The 20,933-nt window shown below is 46.6% G+C and overlaps 1 protein-coding gene across 2 annotated transcripts in view; it reads left to right on the top strand.

Annotated features, from left to right (window-relative positions):
• Positions 1–20,933, top strand: part of SREBF1 (sterol regulatory element binding transcription factor 1) — a 44,598-nt gene that overhangs the window by 3,683 nt on the left and 19,982 nt on the right. Inside the window, exons 1-7 of one of the 2 annotated variants that reach the window (XM_081889092.1) lie at positions 8,867–8,997; positions 13,222–13,605; positions 14,839–15,005; positions 15,314–15,442; positions 16,847–17,062; positions 19,513–19,627; positions 20,388–20,584. In XM_081889092.1, coding sequence (XP_081745218.1) covers positions 8,979–8,997; positions 13,222–13,605; positions 14,839–15,005; positions 15,314–15,442; positions 16,847–17,062; positions 19,513–19,627; positions 20,388–20,584 — 1,227 coding nt within the window. In that variant the 5' untranslated portion in view covers positions 8,867–8,978. Of the gene's footprint in view, positions 1–8,866; positions 8,998–13,221; positions 13,606–14,838; positions 15,006–15,313; positions 15,443–16,846; positions 17,063–19,512; positions 19,628–20,387; positions 20,585–20,933 lie in introns of those variants that run through there. The other variant, XM_081889091.1, reaches the window with a different exon arrangement.

Below are 20,933 nucleotides of genomic sequence, written 5' to 3'. Positions count from 1 at the left end.
TGAAAAAGGTTGCTGACCCCTGGTCTAATGCATGAAAGACTGTGCCTGTGTAACATGGATGTGGTATCTCAGGTCCAGGGGCCAAATGGGGCCCTTCAGGCCTCTAGCTGGCTGTTGGGAGTCTCCCAGCCCACCCGATCCACAGGCCACACCACCACAGGTCCCGTGACAGTGTTTCTCCAACTTGGGTCCTCCAGCCACTGTTGGACTATAACTCCCAACATCCCTACCTTGCAGGACCAGTGGTGATGGATGATGGAAGTTGTAGTCCAGTATTTCCCAAACTTGGGTCCCCAGCTGTTTTCTGACTGCAATTTCCATCATCTCTGACACTAGTCTTGCTAGCCAGGGATGATGGGAGTTGTAGTCCGAAAACAGCTGCAGACCCAAGTTTGGGAAACACTGTCCTATGGGAAGGTATGACAGGTCAGCTGTTCCCATGCATGGGGGGACGACACAGATGATGTCCCCCCCAGCTGTTGTTGAACTCCTATCAGCCTCTGCCAGCGTGGTCAGTGGCTGAGGACAATGGGAGTTGTAGTGCTCTGAGACTGCCCTGTCCCAGAATCTCTGGGCAGCTTGTGCAAATATTTTGCAAAGGAACAGGAATGGCAACAAATAAATGGATTCCACTGCTCCCACAGAAAGCGCCTGGATAGCAGAGTCAGCAGGTGCTGGGCTTGCCCACTGTGGTGCGGTGCAACTATTTCCAAATGGACATCTAAATGGATAGCTCAGTTGCTTAGAGCATGGTGATGATTATACCAAGGTCGCAGGTTCAGTTCCCGTATGGGGCAGCTGCATATTTCTGCATTGCAGGGGGTTGGACTCGATGATCCTCAGGTTTCCTTCCAACTTTACAGTTCTATGATTCCATGATCTATGCTCATAAATTACCACGTGCAAATTTTATGCCACTTCCTGTTGTCTTTTTGCCATCTTTTTTTTTTTGGCGATGTCTAGTGGCCATGCTGCTTCCAGAACTTCCCAGGTGAGAACAAGGGTAGAATAATATAATAACCCCTATTGATCAGTGCCGGATTTACGTATAAGCTAAACAAGCTATAGCTTAGGGCCCCACTCTTTTGGGGGCCCCCCAAAAAATTTAAAGGGGGAAAAACTGGATGTACATTTCCAAAATATAAGATAAAAAACAAATAAAATAAAACCTACGTACAGCAACCGTGTTTTCGTATTGTGTAGGCTCCTATGATGTAAGTCATGGGCCCCACCTGCTAGCCTGCTCCCTCAAATATCACTAGTTTGCTCCTTTCTATATACAGGGTGCCTACATCCTGCATGGACTAGTTGCATGGCAACATGTGCGAATGGCTTTAGATACCTATCAGGTCCATAAATTACCATATACCATATATTCAACACACAAAAACAGCGACAATTTGTTGTTGACAAAGGGCAGCTGGACATATAAAAGGCCCCATTACCTTCAGTAGCTTAGGGCCTCATCAAACCTAAACCCAGCCCTGCTATTGATACAGCAAAGGGTCACTGCCTAAGGCAGGGGTAGGCAACCTAAGGCCCGGGGGCCGGATGCGGCCCATTTGCCTTCTAAATCCAGCCCGTGGACAGTCCGGGAATCAGCGTGAGTAGAATGTGTCCTTTTATTTTAAATGCATCACTTTATATGTGGGGCATAGGAAGTCATTCATTCCCCCCCCAAAAATATAGTCCGTCCGACCACATGGTCTGAGGCACGGTGGACCGGCCCACGGCTGAAAAAGTTGCTGACCCCTTAGGCATTCCTGGTGGTCCTTCACTGTTGCCCTTATGCTGCCGCTGCTATTATTATTATTCATCCAAAGATCTCAGGGCAGTTCACAGCACTAAAAATACAAAATAAAAACACAAAATACACAGTAAGTGAGAGTAAAGAGCAAAGCAAGAGAAAATACTCCCAGGAAGATAAAACAATTCCGACCAGAAAAACATCTATGTTAATCAAAAGAAGAGATGGTTCCACGACAGAAAATTCGCACTTGCCATACAGGTAAATTCCTGACGAATGCAGATACATTTCATTTTGGAAATCGGTGCACTGTACTGGCATTCAGCTTTCACTAGGTAGATCTGGATTCAAACCCTTGCTCTGTCCTTATGCCACACTGCTTATACTAGTTCCCTTTTAAAAATGTCAGAATGTTGGAATAGGATATCTCTAGTCACCGTAGATTGGATCGCACTTGTTTTAAAACTGAGGCACTCAAAGGGGTTCTGCCAAGGTGGTGTTCTGGTTAGAGTATGTCAGGCTAGAGCTTGGGAGACAAAGGTTCAAATTCCCCACTCAGCCATGAAACTCACTTGGGTGACCTTGGGAAAGCCACTTCCTCTCGCCTTAGCCTACCTCACAGGGTTGTTGTGGAGACCGAATGGAGAGGGGGAGAACTTTGTATGCCACCTTGAGGTCCTTGGAGGGAAAGGTGGGATATAAATGCCATAAGTAAGGAAATAAACATTTGCTGCCTGAATAAATGGTTACTGAGTAGGTTAGGATACCAGAGAAACTCTTTGGGTCTGTGCATCTGCATCCACATGAGAGCATGGGTATAATGCAGGGGTGGAGAACCCATGGGACGTTGGACTACAACTCCCATCACCCCTGGCGACATGGCCAGGGATGATGGGAGTTGTAGTCCAACAACATCTGGAGGGCCAAAGGTCCCCTGCCTTTCCCTGATTTGGGAAATGGTAGCAGGTACAGGGGTTGATAACAGTTATATGGTTAGAGTGTCAGGCTAGGACCAGGGAGACCCAGGTTCAAATTCAGCCATGAATTTGTGGCTTGGTTGGACCGACCTCGCAGGGTTGTTTTGAAGATTAAAGAGGAGGAGAGGCATGCATGCCACAAGCTGCCTAGAGGAAGGGCTGAGTAAAAGTGTAACACATAAATAAAAATACACGCAGATTGTTCAAGAGTCAAAATAACCCCACCCCAACACAGCATCTCTCCTCAAAGTAAAATACAGTGGTACCTCAGCTTAAGTACTTAATTCGTTCCGGAGGTCCAGTACTTAACCTGAAACTGTTCTTAACCACTTTAGCTAATGGGGCCTCCTGCTGCCGCTGCGCCACCGCTGCACGATTTCTGTTCTCATCCCGAAGCAAAGTTCTTAACCCGAGGTACTATTTCTGGGTTAGCGGAGTCTGTAACCTGAAGCATATGTAACCTGAGGTACCACTGTAAGGATGTTTGGAGACTGTGCAGCCAGGCAGTGTAGCACCAACCACTCTGACCGGTGGGCAGTAAAATCCCTATAGATTGGCCAGATCTGGGGAAAATATTGGGAACCTCAGCCTGCTCTTCTATCCTTAGCACCATCTACACATAAATTTAAAGCAGTATCAAAGCACTATAAGCTGCCATGACTTCCCCCAAAGGATCCTGGGAGCTGTAGTTTGCTAAGGCTGCTGAAAGTTGATAGGAGACCCAAATTCCTCCCACAGAGCTACAATTCACCAAGCTCCTTGGGAAGAGGGCTTGACTGTTTCGCATCCCAGAACTACAATTCCCAGAGTGGTTCATCTGCCTGCCCTTGTGAAATATAATAAATCTGTCTTTAATGCTCCCTCACTAATTTGGCAGGGCTCTTTTGCAACCTGCACCTAAGAGCAACACTGGGTGTTACAGGACGCAGTTGGAATTAGGCTCGCCTGCGAGGGAGTGTCCAATTTGATGCAGTGTGTGTGTGTGTGTGTGTGTGTGTGTGTGTGTGTTTGTGTTGGGTGGATTTGGTGCTAATCAAGTAGGCTTTTTGCTTGGTTGGTAGAGTTGTGGTTTCAGTCCTGACAAAGTAGAACTGTAGTACTTTTAGAACAATATCCTAAATATACACACATACACACTGACAGAACAAGCACAGCTTGTTACGGGTGCCCCATAATATTCCACAATTATAATAAATCAACCTTCTCATGTTTAATGGCTATACTTTGGAACTCCCTGCCTATTGACAGCAGGCAGGCACCAGCGCTGAACTCCTTTTAGCTCCCACTTCAAATGGTTTTGCTTAGGCAATCCTTTTCAGACCTATAGAAGTTGCGTGTGTTCTCTTGCCTTCTAGCTAGTGCTGATTTTAATCTTTTAAATACTTTAATACCTGTTGTTAACTGTTTCTTAACAGATGATTTCAATGACTGAATATTGTTGAGAACCGCTTAGAGGGGTTTTTCCTTGCAGTATATGTATTTTATTAAATGAAACTTTAAAAATTGTTAAATATATCTTATTTGCAGGTAGAAAATTAGCGCATCAGGGATGCAGCTCAGCCTTATTGCTGTCCTAGCTTACTACACACAGGGAGGTTTTTCAATTATTATTATTATTATTTTAGTGAGAGGGAACATTTAAAAAGGAATCCGTCCACCTGCAATCCAAAGCTGAACTGTTCATCTGTCCGGAGTCCAACCAGCGATATGCCGATGGGCTCCAGCTGCCATCAACACCTGGCTATCTTGGCCAATACTCAGGAATTATGGGAGTTGTAGTCAAACATGCATCTGGTACCAGTCCCTGACAGCAGAGGAGGTTGTCCCTGTTGGCAAGTTTGTATTGCTAATCAGCTGTTGGGAAAAGCCAAACACACCTTTGTGTTCTCAGGAGGTTACCTGGAGTCATTGCTTTTCTGGGGGCGGACTTTGACACGGGACAAAGGGCAGGTCCCATTTTTGGAAGTAGGGCAGAGAGTGTCTGGGGAGGCTGCCTCTGGCAGGACGGTGTGTTTGGGTGCTGGTGCTGCTGCTGTCTGTGCCTAAGTTCGTGTTTGCGTTCTTATTTTCCCCATCTTTAGACAGATAATTCCTCTTGTTCCTTTCCACACACACCCCAGTTTAACTTCTTTTATGCATCTCCTTTGCCCACCCTAAACAACACAAAAGGTCCATTGCAATAAATAAATTGTGGATTCCCAGCCTTTCAGTCTGTTCAAACTCTCTTCTTCCCACGCGTTAGTAAAATACAGGTCCTTCTATCTCTGGACCTTGCTTTGCTCAGTTTTCTTTGGTCAGCTTTAACCCGTCCATGAATGAACCTTCTCCCTCCCTAAATTTCCTGTACCAGCAGAGAGAGTTGGCAGAGATGATTTTGGAGGACTATTCCAGCTCTTTGATTCTGGCAGTACTCTCCCGATAATGAAAATGTTGATCTTCCGTCTTTCCTCCCAAAGGATCCCAGGGTGGCAAACATATCTGTAATAAAAAATACAGTTAAAAACAAAACATTTTCAAGCAGTTAAAAACATGGAAACACAATAAGCCATGTAACCCCAAGGACTGCCTCTCCCCATTTGAAGTGCCCTGAACTTGAGAACAGGGCCTTTTCTGCGATGGCTCCCCACTTGTGGAATGCTCTAGCCAGGGAGACTCACTTGATGCCTTCATTATACATCCTTAGACACCAGGCGAAAACATTCCTCTTCAACCAGGCCTCGGGCTCATTAACATTCAATGTCCTTTAAAATGTGCTTTTTTAATGTATTTTTTGTTTTGATTTTGTATTTTTATGCTGTGGACTGCCCCGAGATCTTCAGATATACAAATTTAATAAACAACAACAACAACCAACCAACCAACCTTGTGTCTATATAGGCAAAGAGAGAATACAGTGATAGCATCTGCCCAGTGTCAATTGGCAGGGAGTTCCAAAGTACAGACACTGCAACGCCAAAGGCAGAAGAGACATTTATTGGCTCTTTTAGGAGATTGAAATGATCTAATCGGCCTGTGTTGGATAAGCTAATCCTTTGGGGCGGATGAGCAGAGAGATGACGTGCTGGTGCTAGTGGGATTGATCTATGTTTGCAACATCCTTGAAGAGGTGGAATTATATTCCCCGGATTATAATAATAATTTTTTATTTATGCCCTGCCCTCTCCGGCAATAGCCAGGCTCAGGGCAGCTAACACCAGTGAAATCACAATAAAAACATAATAGGGGAGGGGGAAAAAAACCAATTTAAAATATGGGTTGAAATACAATTTTAAATGCAGCCTCATTTTAATAGTAGCCCATAGATCAAGACCATAAGAGGAAGGCAACATAAGGGTCAGACTGAGTCCAAACCAAAGGCCAGGCAGAACAACTCTGTCTTGCAGACCCTGCAGAAAGATGTCAAGTCCCGCAGGGACCTAGTCTCTTGTGACAGAGCGTTCCACGAAGTCGGGGCCAGTACTGAAAAGGCCCTGGCTCTGGTTGAGACCAATCTAACCACCTTGAGACTTGGGACCTCCAAAGTGCTGTCATTTGTGGGCCTTAAGGTCCTCCATGGGGCATACCATATTAGAACTTGGGGCTATTCAGAAATTGATCGGTCACAAAGCAAGGAAAGTATTCCTTCATACAACACATGATCAAGGGAAATAATGACTGCATGATATCGGCTATGAAAATTGTTGCCAAGAGTTACCGGTAAGTCATGGATGCTTTAGTTGAGATTCCTGCATTGCAGAGGGTTGGACTAGAATCTAGATGACCCCTGATGGCAGAGTCAGTGTTGTGACAGAGACTCATGGAGGCCACATTTGTCTGGCAACCTTTTGCCCAAATTTAGGTCTGTAACAGTAAAAATGGTTCCTTCTTTTATTGCAGTACCGGTACTTGGTGCAGCGATGGCTCAAGTGGCTGGAGGTTTGCTGGGATCGCCAGCTTTTTTTAACCACCCCAGCTCCTGTGCAGCTTAATCTGCAGAGGCTGGCTCAAAGTCGTGGGAGAAGGAAAGCTTCTTCCACTGGTTTTCTTCATAAGACACTGAGGACACAGGAATAAGCCAGAGTGGGTGTCATTGTGGCCGTTTCACAACCTTATGCAAGGCAGATGGAAGGGCTTTGTACAAAGTTTTGTTGTTGTACACTGAGCTGTTAAAAGCACAAGAGCAAGCCAGGAATTGGATTTTTTTTCTTCAAGAATATTTATTAAGTTTTCAATAATAATACAATAAAAATCAAAGAGAAAAGAGAAAAAGAAAAAAATAACAAAAATACAAAAATAAAAATAGTTAAAAACACATAAGTTTCCCATTACCTATTTTTCATTAACTTATTTCCCAGACCTCCTCATACCTCCCTTTTTTGTATTCCAATTCAAATTGTTAGTTCAGCAAATCCTTATCAATAAGTTTTAACCTATTTCTAAACCTTTTTTTTCATATTCTCTTAAAGCATTACAGCTGGAAACCACTTAATTTCTGTCCGACATCATTCTAACATTCATTAATTTTGCAATATTTCTGTAAATAGTCTTTAAATTTCTTCCAATCTTCTTCCGCCGACTCTTCTCCCTGGTCTCGGATTCTGCCAGTCATTTCTGCCAAAAGCCAGGAATTGGATTAAAGGCCCCTTCTGCACCATACATTTGAAGCGCTACAATGCCCCTTTAAACAGTCATGGCTCCCCCCAAAGAATCATGGGAAATGTAGTTCGTTAAAGATGCTGGGAGTTGTTAGGAGGCCCCTTATTCCTTTACCAGAACTACAATTCCCAGAGTTCCATCTGAAGACAGCACAATGGGTCAGTGTGACTTGCTGTTAAGCAGAAGGTTGGTGGTTTGAGCCCACCCAGGGGCAGAGCTGTGGGCAGGATTCTTGCATTGCCGGGGTTGGACTAAATGACCCTCGGGGTCCCTTCCAACTGTATAATTTTATGACTCAGGGAATCAAGGCCAGGTCAATATATTTTGATACCCAAGGCAGACCCCAAAATGGTGTTTTGCCAGAAAAGAAGGGATGAGTTAAGATCTACATCAGGAACAAGGGAGAGGCGGGGTGGAATAAAGACCTATATTGGGATCTGTTGCCGCTGAGGATCCATCTGCCTCCCCTTGCCTCATGGATGGGCTGTCCCTTCTGGGAACTGTAGCTCTGTGAGGGGAATAGGAGCTTCCTAACAATGCTCCGCGGGACACGGGTGGCGCTATGGTCTAAACCACAGAGCCCAGGGCTTGCCAATCAGAAGGTCGGCAATTCGAATCCCCGTGGTGGGGTGAGCTCCCGTTACTCGGTCCCTGCTCCTGCCAACCTAGCAGTTCGAAAGCACACCAGTGCAAGTAGATAAATAGGTACCACTCCAGCGGGAAAGTAAACAGTGTTTCTGTGCGTTGCTCTGGTTCGCCAGAAGCGGCTTAGTTATGCTGGCTTCATGACCCGGAAGCTGTACGGCGGCTCCCTCGGCCAATAAAGCAAGATGAGCGCCGCTACCCCAGAGTTGTCCGCGACTGGACTCGGCACCCTTAACAAACTACATCTCCCAGGATCCTCTGGGGGACGTCAGGACTGTTCAAAGTGACAATGCTTGAAATATATGACGTGGATGTGGCCTGAGTCTGCGCGCATAGCTCAGTCGGTTGAGCGTGAGCCTTCTTAACCTCAGGGTCCAGGGTTCGAGTTCCACGTTGGGAAAAAAGATTCCTGCATTGCAGGGGGTTGGACTATGGTAGATGACCCTGGGGTGGGGTGCGGGGGTGTCCCTTCCAACTCTTAAGATTCCTCTTGAGAAGGTTCCGACTCCAGCGTGCGCAGCTGACCTAGAGTAACCCCCCCTCGGCCGGCAGGGAAAGCGTTAATCTGCCGTGCCCGGCAGTAACCCCGGGTGCCATTCACCTTGGAGTCTGCAGCAAGGCTGAAAGACCCAGCGCCAGGGTGGTTGGCAGCCGGGGCGGCCCTGATTGGCCAAGCAGGATCACCTCATGCTAAATCCGTGATTCACAATTCCACCCTCTCATTCCAGCCAGGGAGGGGGGGGGGGAGGAGGGAAGAGGAGGAGGAGGGGCGGGGGAAGAGGCTGGCCAGAAAAGAGGAGGGAGGGAAGAGAGAGAGAGAGCTGGGTTTTAAAAAATAGAAAAAGAGCTAGCAGTTCCCAGAGTTGTACTTTTTGCACAGCGAGGCTGCCAGACCAGGGCACTGTCTGCACGGCCCCCCTCCCAGGTGTGGAAGAAGGGTCAGGGGAGGGCTGCCTTTGGACCAGCCAGGAAGCATGGACTGCACTTTAGAAGGTACCACTTTCCTTTCCAGGTGTAGCGTCTGCTGCCTGCTTCGCCTCCTTCTGCCCAGGTGGTGCGGGAGAAAGATGCCCGTGGAAGAGACGCTAGGATCCTTTCCACTCTCCCTCCGCCCCTCCACCTTAGAGCAGTGTTTTTCAACCTTTTTTGGGCAAAGGCACACTTGTTTCACGAAAAAAATCACGAGGCACACCACCATTAGAAAATGTTAAAAAATTTAACTCTGTGCCTATATTGACTATATATAAAGTAATTCTCTTGAATAGGAATCAAATCAACACAAAGAAAGGATTTTATCATTACTTTATTATGAAATAGTTAGTAAACAGAAATATGAAAAATTATAAAATACTTTATTTTTAAATCTTTCGAATTTTTCAATTTTTCCCACGGCACACCAGGCAACATCTCGCGGCGCACTAGTGTGCCGTGGAACAGTGGTTGAAAAACACTGCCTTAAAGAACAACTCTGGATTTCAGGTGGAGGGGGCACAGCTGTCAACTTTCCCCTTTTCTTGCGAGGAATCCTATTAGGAATAAGGGAATTTCCCTTAAATAAAGGGAAAAGTTGACAGCTATGGGAGGGGGCAGGGTGGGTGGGTGGTATAGCAAGGGCAGGCAAAGGAATTTCATCTGAATTAGGAACTTTCCAGATTTGGTTACAGGTTGGTCTGCTGTAGCCGAAACAAAAAAGAAATAAATTCCTTTCAGTGGCACCTTAGAGACCAACTAAGTTTGTTATTGATATGCGCTTTTGTGTGTATGCACACTGAGGGTACAGATGCCAGTGGAGGCGTTTGAAACCTTTTTGCCCTCCAAAGTTGTCATGGTTTTTGGAAACTTACCTCCCCGTTTAACCCCTGAGAGTGAATGAAAACACAGTTTAAAAAAAAAAGTTTTTAATGAAACAATTGTTTTCATGCAATTTCCTACAATTGTTTGCAGGCTGGGCTATAATATTTTTTTTAAACAAACAAACAAAACTGCAGGCTTTTTGCTAAATTTTAATCTGCTTTAGTGTTTTAACTTTTCGTATGTTTTAAAGTTGTGATTTCCCCTTGGTTTTCTTGTTTCTCTCATTTTGTAAACTGCTTTCGGGTTTTTCAGCAGCACATCAATTTTATGAAATAAATAAGAAATAAAACTTGCTTCTGCTTTTTGGAAGGGTGGAGAGCGGTACCAACCCTCTAATCTGAAGATGGGATAGGGCTCTGAGTGCTGTCACTCAGATAGCACCCATGTGTGCTGGCATTCCGATAAGTATCAGAAGTTTGCCTGAAGGGGTTTAATTTACATAGGGCTTTGTGGAGCATGTGTCTTAGTTTAGTGCTAGGTAGATTTGGATAACTGAGCTTTGCAAAATGGACTGTTCTGTTGCACATAAATCTTCATCCCTAGGATGGATGCCCGGATCTGCAGAATGCTTAATTCCCATCCTGCATCTTTGCAGAACCTTCCTGGGTTTTTATTTTGGAGCAGCACTGAGCTGACTTTGGGTCCATCCACACCTGTGTTGACCTGTGTTTCAATCATGTACCAGTCAATTCCCCTGGGTCTGAGAGCTTTCTTTGTTGTTCTGCGGCTTTTCCTTGCCTAAACCCAATTTTACCTGCTTAATTGAAGCTTGGTTAAGCAACACCTCGCTGTGGATTTTCCGATTTAGCAAGGTAAGATCAGGTTTTTTTGCAAAGCACAGCCGCTGAGCAAAAGCTCCTGGTCCCAAGGGAATTACTCGATACGCAATGCATTCAACATATCGGTCAATCAAAAACAGTATGGATGAACCCTTTTGGGTGGTTCTGCTGGAAATTGCAGGTTGAGATTTGCTGAAGTTCCTGAAATAAAATTTCCAGAGCAGTGCATTGAAAACAGGTTGACACCAGCACAGTTTCCTGAGGGCTGCCTTGTGTTGTGAGTTACTTTTGTCAAGGTGTTGTGTGTGGCATAAAAAGCCGCATTATACCAGGCCGGGCTATTTGTCATCTCTGATGGGTTGCTCAATAAAGATGTCGACCCAGTGTGCAGCAGCAGCTGTGAAAAAAAAGGCAAATTCCATGCTAGGGATCATTAGGAAAGGAGCTTAAAACAAAACCACCAATATTGTGCAAATCTATGACGTGACAGCATTTGGAATATTGTGTGCAGTTCTGATTGCCTCACCTCAAATGGGATATTGTGGAGCTGGAAAAGGTTCAGAAAAGCGCAAGCAAGATGGTCAAGGGAGTGGAGCAACTCCCCTATGAAGGGAAAAAATGCAGCATTTGGAACTTTTTAGTTTAGATAAAAGTTGCCTAAGAAGTAATGTGATAGTTTGTGAAATTATACATGGCATAAGGTTTTTTTCTTTCCACACAGTGCATAGTTAAACTGTGGAACTGCCTGCCACAGGAGGCAGTGAAGGCCACCAGCTTGGATGGCTTGCAAAGAGGATTAGACAAAATTCATGGGGGAGAATAAGGCTTTTGATGGGTACTGGTTATGCTCTGCAACAATGCTTCTGAAGGCCAGTTGCTGGAAACCTCGGGGGGGGGGGGGAGAGGATTCTTGTGGCTGAATCCTGCATGCAGGTTTCCCTTGGGGGCATGCAGTCGGCCACAGTGAGGTCAGGATGCTGGGACTAGTTGGACCATTGGCCTGATCCAGTAGCCATCTGTTCTGTTCTGCCCCAATGGGTACCTTACTGCAACGCCAAAAGGCTCACCATCCCGCACCTGACATTCCAAATACAGTGGTATCTTGGGTTTCAGATGCTTCAGGTTACAGATGCTTCAGGTTACAGACTCCGCTAACCCAGAAATAGTACCTCGGGTTAAGAACTTTGCTTCAGGATGAGAACAGAAATGGCGCAGCGGCAGCAAGAGGCCCCATTAGCCAAAGTGGTGCCTCAGGTTAAGAACAGTTTCAGGTTAAGAACGGACCTCCAGAACGAATTAAGTTCTTAACCCAAGGTACCACTGTATAGCCCTTTTCAGGTAGTCTGCAATCCCGTTCTGCCTTGACCCAGACCTGCTTGGCTTAAACAGGGCTGCCTTATCACAAACTTCCAGCCCCTATGCTGCTGGGCATGCGAGATGCAAAGAGCTATTGGTGCAGGATACTGATCTTGAGGGACGTGGGTGGTGCTGTGGGTTAAACCACAGAGCCTAGGACTTGCCAATCAGAAGGTCGGCGGTTTGAATCCCCATGCTGGGGTGAGCTCCTGTTGCTCGGTCCCTGCTCCTGCCAACATAGCAGTTCGAAAGCATGTCAAGTGCAAGTAGATAAATAGGTACCGCTCTGGTGGGAAGGTAAATGGCATTTCCGTGCGCTGCTCTGGTTCACCAGAAGCGGCTTAGTCATGCTGGCCACATGACCTGGAATCTGTACCCCGGCTCCCTCGGCAAGGGATGAGTGCCGCAACCCCAGAGTCAGCCACGACTGGACTTAATGGTCAGGGGTCCCTTTACCTTTACTGATCTTGAATGTGGAGTAGTTGGTGATGTGACCAAAGGTTGGCAGAATTGTGCTGCGGCTGCATTGCTGGAGGTTGGCACAGGCGGTCGTTGGCCATAGGAGGTCTTAACTCCATAGCTGTGCTGGTTGAGAGAACGGATCCAGACACTCCTGAAAGGCCCACAATGCTGTGTCTTGGGGATGATCCTGCCAAGCCTTGGCTCACACAGTGAGCTTCACCCCAGACGGGCATCTGTTTGTGATGTGATCTGCTGAACGGGAGTTGTGAAACTGGGTAACAGCCCAGGAGGCAGACATCCTAGAAAGAGGTGGCAAAGTTCTCTTTTGTGTCTGAATATAAAGAGTACCTGTCACATAGCCAAGGAGCTTTCTGAATTCTGTTTGAAGTGGTATCATACTGCTGAGAGCTGGGAGGGTCCTATCCATTTTGTGTGAGACAAGGTTTAAGACCTACCTCTGATAGAGTTCTTTGTGATTTTCTCTCCCTCTTTTCCCTCTTTCTCAGTTTGTTTTCTTTTGTTTCTCCTTTTCCGTTTCCTCTTTATTTAAATTAGTTTTTTTATTGTTTTGTATGTGGAAAAGTATCAATAATTATTTTATTTTTTTAAATAGAGGGGTATCACTGTGCTATAAAGTATGGTGCAATTCCAGCCCTGGTCTGTGTGCCCATTTCGCCCGTTCGTCAGAATATTCTCACAGACCCCAGGCTCCCAAGCACAAAGAAAACCCTGTCTCAAGGCTGCCTTCCTTCTGTATGTTTTGCAGACATGCTTCAGCTGATCAACACTGAAGATGGAGACTTCCCTGGTCTGTTTGAGGCGTCGTTCGGCACAACTGTCACCCCAGAGCCCAATCCACATGGGCCCAGTTTGTTCAGCGGCTACCTGGAGGCTGCTAACTCACCTTCCCCCAGCTTGTTCCAGGTCCCAGCTCCACCCCCACCCAGCTTCCAACCAGTGACGGCAGCAAACTCGAACACAGAGCCTACTCCGATGGACATCAAGGAGGAGCCTGTCCTGTCAACGGCCTGCCAGCCTGCATCTCGGCTCCCGCCGACCAGGATGGCGGCTCAGAGTTTCATCCCGGCACCCCAGACCCAATTCTCAGCGCAACCTATGGTGGGATTCCTGAATCAGAGCAGTGTTTCTGGTGAGGAGGGTGGCCCTCAGGCTTAACTAATTTCAAAAATTGAACTATTGTTTTTATTTTATTGTTTTTATTTGTTGTTTTGGAGTGTGTGCCCTTTGAAGGTAGGATTTCTTGATTTTAGTTGTGCACAGAGTCAGGCAGATTGATGGCGCTATATAAATAAATGTTAATAGTAATAATACAGTAAGAGGGGGCTGGGCTTGCCAACTGACCAAAAAGCAGTAGCTGGGTGTGCTCCTGTGCTCTTAGCAGCTGCCACATCTTCAGGAACTAGCTGGCGAAGTTTTTCACATGTGTCTTTCCCTGCTTGTATTGACCCACCAGGAGTCATGTGTCTTTCCCTGCTTGTATTGACCCACCAGGCAGCTGTTAAAGGCACAGCTACAGGGGCCTGCTGAAAAGTTGGCAGCCCTAGAGGTGATTTGATGCTGCAGAGCTCCTTAGAAGTCAACGGATGACAGTCCCCCTACTTCTTAAATGCACAGGGGCTTGTAATCGTCCCCATATATAAATTAGGGATTAGAGAACTGTGGCCTAAAGATTTCAGAAGTAGAATTATTTGGCGGGGGAGGCAAAACAGCCAAAAAAGACTGATCCATTTGTTGGAGGACAGACAGAAAATCGTGAATGGTTGGGTGGGGAGCAGAGTGGCTGGAACCGTCAAGAGGAGCACTCAAGACTGCACCATTTTGTTGCAGTTGCCAGTGATAAACAGATCATTATCCTGATCTGGAGGACAGAAAGGGATCTCAGAGGGCATCAGAATCTACTTTGGGAACCAAAATGGGTGAAGGCATTCAGCGCTGGGTGTTTCAAATGTGCAGATGCTTTCCGTTTCGTTCTGTTCATGGCCACAGGTTATGATAATTGCACGAAACCTCCCTGTTCAGTGGTGGTCTACCTGGGAATACCACTTGCCAGGGAGCTTCGGGTCTTCCTGGAAGCATTTCACAGGCTGGTGGGAGAAACGGAGGATGCCGAGTTACATATTCCTTCGTTCTGCTTCAGCAGGGCTGCTCTGCTGTGGTGCAGTGGTTAGAGCGTCGGACTAGGAGACCAGGGTTCAAATCACCACTGGGCCATGGAGCTCTCACTGGGTGATGTTGGGGGCCGGTCCTTTGCTTGCAACGACAGGGTTGTTGTGGGGATTACATGAAGAGGAGGACCTTGAGCTGCTTGGAGAAATGGATGGAATATGGATGCATTTTAGAAATAAATACGTTTCTCTCTCAGCTCCCCAGCCAGGAGGGCATTCTCAGCCCCCTCCAAACACCCAAGCCACATTGCAGCAGAACCAGCCAGTCGCAATGCAAACCCAACTCCAGAACATCGCTCCCCAGCAGATTCTAACTCCCCACAGTGGATCCCAAGTCGTCCAGCGCCAGATCCAGCAAGTGCCGGTGAGCAGGGGCTGCGGGGCCCCCGGATCTGTTAGTCCTCTCGTGGTGCAGTGGTTAAGAGCGGTGGACTCGTAATCTGGTGAACCGGGTTCGCTTCCCCGCTCCTCCACATGCAGCTGCTGGGTGACCTTGGGCCAGTCACACTTCTTTGAAGTCTCTCAGCCCCACTCACCTCACAGAGTGTTTGTTGTGGGGGAGGAAGGGAAAGGAGATTGTTAGCCGCTTTGAGACTCCTTTGGGTCCTTTGGGATATCAAATCCAAACTCCTCTTCTTCTTCTTCGCGCTGACCCCTCTTCTCTTCCCGCAGGTCCTTCTGCAGCCTCACTTCATCAAGGCTGACTCTCTGCTTCTGACAACCGTCTCGGGAGCCCAGACCTCTGGCATCACCACTCTGGGGACCACGACGGCCGTCCAGTCGACATCACTACAGATGCCGGTAATTAATTAATGAATTTTTCCGTCCCGTAATATGTGTGCACCGCTTGATGGTAAACAACAACAACCACCTCAACACGGTTTACAAAAAGGTAAAGCTATAAAATCGAGGGTTGTCCAAACTTGGGAAGTCCAGCTGTTTTTGGACTACAGTTCCCATCATTCCTGACCATGGGTCCTAGCTACCTAGGGGTGATGGGAGTTGTAGTCCAGAAGCAGCTGGGGACTCAAGTTTGGAAAACCCTGGGCTTAAATGACCCACAGGGGTCTTTTAACTCTACAATTTTTTGATTCTATGATTTACAGTACAGTCGTATCTTGGAAGTTGAACAGAATCCATTCCAGAAGTCTGTTTGACTTCCAGAATGTTCGGAAACCAAAGTGCGGCTTCTGATTGGCTGCAGGAAGCTCCTGCAACCAATCGGAAGTCGCAGAAGCCTTACTGGACATTCAGCTTCCAAAAATTGTTCAAAAACCGGAACACTCACTTCCAGGTTTCTATCATTTGGGAGCCGATTTGTTCAGGAGCCAAGGCGTTCAGGATCCAAGGCATGACTGTGCTTCGAAACATTACAAAAGTTAAAATAGTGAAATGGATTAAAATTGCCTCGGCTTTTTAAGCATCTGTGCAGGCTTGTCTAGACGAGAAAGGTTTCTAGCAGGTGCTGAAAAGTGTATGGTGGAGGCGCCTGTTTGATCTTCAAGAGCCAGGGAGTTCTGCAAGGCCTGAGCCTTCTTTATCTTTTTGTTTTAAGGAAATAGTATTTATTTGTTGTTGTTTTTTAAAAAATACTTTTAAAGTCCTTTTGAAATTTCTGAAACCTGTTGCGGCAGCTAGGCTGGTGACTGGGAGCGGCTGCCGAGACCATATAACACCAGTCCTGAAAGACCTACATTGGCTCCCAGTATGTTTCCGAGCACAATTCAAAGTGTTGGTTAAAGCCCTAAACGGCCTCGGCCCAGTATACCTGAAGGAGTGTCTCCACCCCGATTGTTCAGCCCGGACACTGCGGTCCAGCTTCAAGGGCCTTCTGGCAGGTCCCTCACTGCAAGTAGCCAAGTTACAGGGAACCAGACAGAGGGCCTTCTCGGTAGTTGCGCCCGCCCTGTGGAACACCCTTCTGTCAGATGTCAAGGAAATAAACAGCTATCTGACTTTTAGAAGACATCTGAAGGCAGCCTTGTTTAGGGAAGTTTTTGATGTTTTTGTGTTTTTATATTTTGCTGGAAGCTGCCCAGAGTGGCTGGGGAAACCCAGCCAGATGGGCAGGGTATAAATTAATAATAATAATAATAATAATAATAATAAACAGTAATAAGAAGAATGTATTGGGGGAGTGGCTTTGCCTGATTCAAGGAAAGGAATGACCCCCCCCTCTCTGCGACCGCTTCTCCTCCCTTGCAGACCCTGATGGGTGGGGGCACCATCCTGGCAACGGTTCCTCTGATGATGGATACAGACAAGCTGCCCATCAACCGCCTGACCGCCGGGAAGCCTCTGGGAAGCCACGGCAAGGGCGAGAAGCGCACAGCCCACAACGCCATCGAGAAACGGTATCGCTCCTCCATCAACGACAAGATCTCCGAGCTCAAGGACCTGGTGGTGGGGTCGGAAGCCAAGGTACGCCTGCAGGGGACCTTTATTTTGGGTGCGCAGCTGTCCCCTGATTGAGGAAGTCTCTTCCTAGAGAAGCCCGCCGGGCACCTACATTTGTGGCTTTGGTTTGACACTGTTTGGGCAAATGTGCTTAGAAATAATTCTCTCAGGCTTTGTATTTATTTTATAAAATTTATGTATCATCATTATTATTATTATTAGATTTGTATACAACCCTTCATCCAAAGATCACAGGGTGGTTCACAACCTATACTGCTTGACTGTAAAAAATATAATAAATCTCCAAGTGGGTTACAAAAGTTATGAAAAATTAAGAAATGGCTATTTACAACATTAAAAAAAAATTGATGATGTGCTAAAGACAAATTAAAATGCATGCCAACATCGTACTTAGCTGGGTCAGCTTGGTTAAACGAGCCTGCTTTTAGCAAGTGCTTTTAACATATTTGAATATCTTTGAAAGGTTTTGTTTTAATCTCTTTGAAATATCGATATTAGTATTGTTAGCCTTTACCTTTGCTAGTGGGGAGTTAGTTTTAGGCTTTGTGAAGCTGCCTTAACCCCCTCTTTCTGATTTTGGTTATGGTTCTTCCATTGGCACTTTCACAGGTGCCCATAATACCTGTAACCACACCTGTAAGAACTTACCGTACTTGTTTAATGTGCTGACACTGACACTTTGCAACTCCAGGCAGGCAACTTCCCTGTATTATTGTTGTCGCCTGTTGAGGACATTCTTATTTAGACAACCCTACCCAGATGTCTAGAAAGTTTGTAGGAGTTCTAACTTCTTTTAGTGTACTCTATGCTATTGTAGTTTTAACTTTCAGTACATTTTAAAATTTGGCGGTCATTTTTAGCGGAAATTTTTTGGTTTCATATCTTTATAAACCACTTTGAGGTTTTCTGCAATCAAGTGGTATATAAACTATAGGAAATAAGTAAGTAAGTAAGTAAGTAAGTAGGGGCCATATATTGAGTCAGTCCATACAGTCCATCTAGCTCAGTATTGTCTGCTCTGACCGACAGTGACTCCCCAGAGTTTCTTTCCCAGCCCTTCTTGGAGATGCTGGGGGATTGAACCTGTGACCTTCTGGATGCTAAGCATGTGTTTTGCCACTGAGTCCCTGTCTCCACTAGGGGAACCTCTTGGGCCTGCTGATCGGAAGGTCGGTGGTTCGAATCCCTGCAATGGGGTGAGCTCCCGTTGCTCTGTCCCAACTCCTGCCCACCTAGCAGTTCAAAAGCACAAAGTGCAAGCAGATAAATAGGTACCACTCCAGAGGAAAGGTAAACGGCATTTCTGTGCCCTCTGGTTTCTGTCGCGGTGTTCTGTTGCACCAGAAGCGGTTTAGTCCTGCTGGCCACATGACCCAGAAAGCTGTCTGTGGACAAACACTGGCTCCCTTGGCCTGAAAAGTGAGATGAGTGCCGCAACCCCACAGTCACCTTTGACTGGACTTAACTGTCCAGGGATCCTTTACCGCTAGGTTTTGCTCTCTGTTGGTTCTGGAGCTTAATGGGGGAGGTTCAGCCATATTGGGTGGCATCAGGGCCGGATTTACAGTAGGTTTGATGAGGCCCTAACCTACTGAAGGTAATGGGGCCCTTTATATGTCCAGCTGTCCTTTGTCAACAACAAATTGTTGCTGTTTTTTGTGTTGAATATATGCTATATGGTAATTTATGGACCTAATAGGTTTCTAAAGCCATTTGCACATGCAGAATGTAGGCACCCTATATATAGAAAGGAGCAAACCAGTGATATTTGAGGGAGCAGGCTAGCAGGCGGGGCCCATGGCTTACATCATAGGAGCCTACCCAACACAAAACTCTGTTGCTGTATGTACGTTTTATTTTATTTGTTTTTTGTCTTCTATTTTGGAAATGTACATCCAGTTTTTTCCCCTTTAATTTTTTGGGGGCCCCCAAGAGAGTGGGGCCCTAAGCTATGGCTTGTTTAGCTTATATGTAAATCCGGCACTGATGAAGATGTTTGCAGCAGCCGTCCTTTCCTTCATCTTTGATGCCACACCAGGTGAGAGCCTTGCCAACCTCCTTGGCCACATAATGCCTCCTTCCAAATGTGGCAGGGTCTCTTGTCTAGGAAATGGTGGGGTTCTCCATCCAACTGGTTGTTCCTGCCCACTCAGCCTGTTTCTCCTTCGCTCGGATGATTTTGCTGCCATTTTGGGCAGCTGTCTCCGAGGCTTAGGCTACCAAAGGGAACGATTCCTCCTCTGCAGCTCTGGCCGCTGTGGCACGCGGCTCTCTGGCGGTGCCCCAGGAAAGAGTTTGTGGCTCGGAGATTCTCCCGCTTGTTGGCCTTGACAGGGCTTGTGCAGGAGAACCTCCCTCCTGGGAAGTGGACGGGTCAAAGAGGAACCCCTCCGAACCTGTCATTTCCCTCCGCTCACCCTCTAACCGTGCCAATCTTCCTTGTCCGTTGGCAGCTGAACAAGTCGGCCATTTTGCGCAAAGCAATCGACCACATTCGCTTCCTGAAGCAGGCCAACCAGAAGCTGAAGGCCGAGAACATGGCCCTCAAAATGGCGAGCCAGAACAACAGTGAGTTTCGCAGCCTTCGGCCCCTTTTGCAGATTGGAAACTGCAAAAGTTTGGACCTTTGGAGGGGAGGGGAGGAAAAAATTGCGAGGGACACCCAGAAAACGTGCTGGATCCTATTAATACAAGGATCCCAGGTGGTCGTCTCTCATTTATTGGTGGTTTTTAAACAGAGGTTGGGTGGCCATCTGCCAGGGGTTCTTTGCTGTGATTTGTGCATTGCAAGGGGTTGGAATGGATGACCTTTGGGGATCCCACTGCTCTGCAATTCCATGATTCTGTGACTGCTGAGAGGAGAAAAAGTGTGGTTGCCCTGGGGGAAAATGCAAACAGCTGCCCCCTTCTGAATCATTGATGTTTCTTGGTTAGAAGCAGAACTTAATAATAACAATATTATTATTATTATTATTATTATTATCATCATCATCATCATCATCATCATCATATGACTAAATTGCCCCAGCTACTCTGGGCGGCTTCCAGCAAAACATAAAAACACAATAAAACATCAAAAACTTTCCTAAACAAGGCTGCCTTCAGATGTCTTCTAAAAGTCAGATAGTTGCTGATTTCCTTGACATCTGACAGGAGGGCATTCGACAGGGTGGATGCCACTACTGAGAAGGCCCTGTGCCTGGTTCCCTGTAACCTCACTTCTCGCCAGAAGACCCTTGGAGCTGAACTTGCTTTTGGGCGAAGCACATTTCTCTCTGTGGTGACCATAGATTCTCCTTTTGCCCTTTCCACCTGTCCCGCTCTGCAGAGTCCCTGAAGGACCTGGTAGCCACATGTGGTGGCAACGCCCAGGACTCAAAGGAAGGGATCAAGCTGGTGGACACCCTGACGCCACCCCCGTCGGACGCAGGCTCCCCGTTGCGCGGCAGCGGCAGCCCCCTCTCCCTCAGCGGCACCAGTGGGAGCGACTCTGAGCCGGACAGCCCCTTCTACGAGGAGACCAAGGTGTGACCCCGAACGGGAGCAGGAGGCGGTGGAAGGGGGAATGGCTGGGAAGAGACCAGGGGACTGGGGCTTCACCTCAGTGGAACCATGCAAAAAACCAAAAGTCAATTTCCTTCTTTTTTTAATATATATTTATATAAGTTTTTTAACATACCATTTTCAACAGTGATTAAACATACTTTTACATCTTATTCAATTTTTTTGACTTCCATCAGTCCTGTCTGAAAATTTTCCAATCTAATCTCTCAGTATGCATTTCTTATCTTCCCTATTACATTTCAAACTCATAACCAATATCTCTATCGTTTTCTACTTTGTAACACTTCGTATATTTCTCCTTACAAAACTT

Source organism: Podarcis melisellensis, assembly GCF_964234715.1.
Source record: "Podarcis melisellensis genome assembly, chromosome: 14".
Lineage (NCBI taxonomy): Eukaryota > Metazoa > Chordata > Lepidosauria > Squamata > Lacertidae > Podarcis > Podarcis melisellensis.
This window is presented reverse-complemented; position numbering and strand designations above follow the sequence as displayed.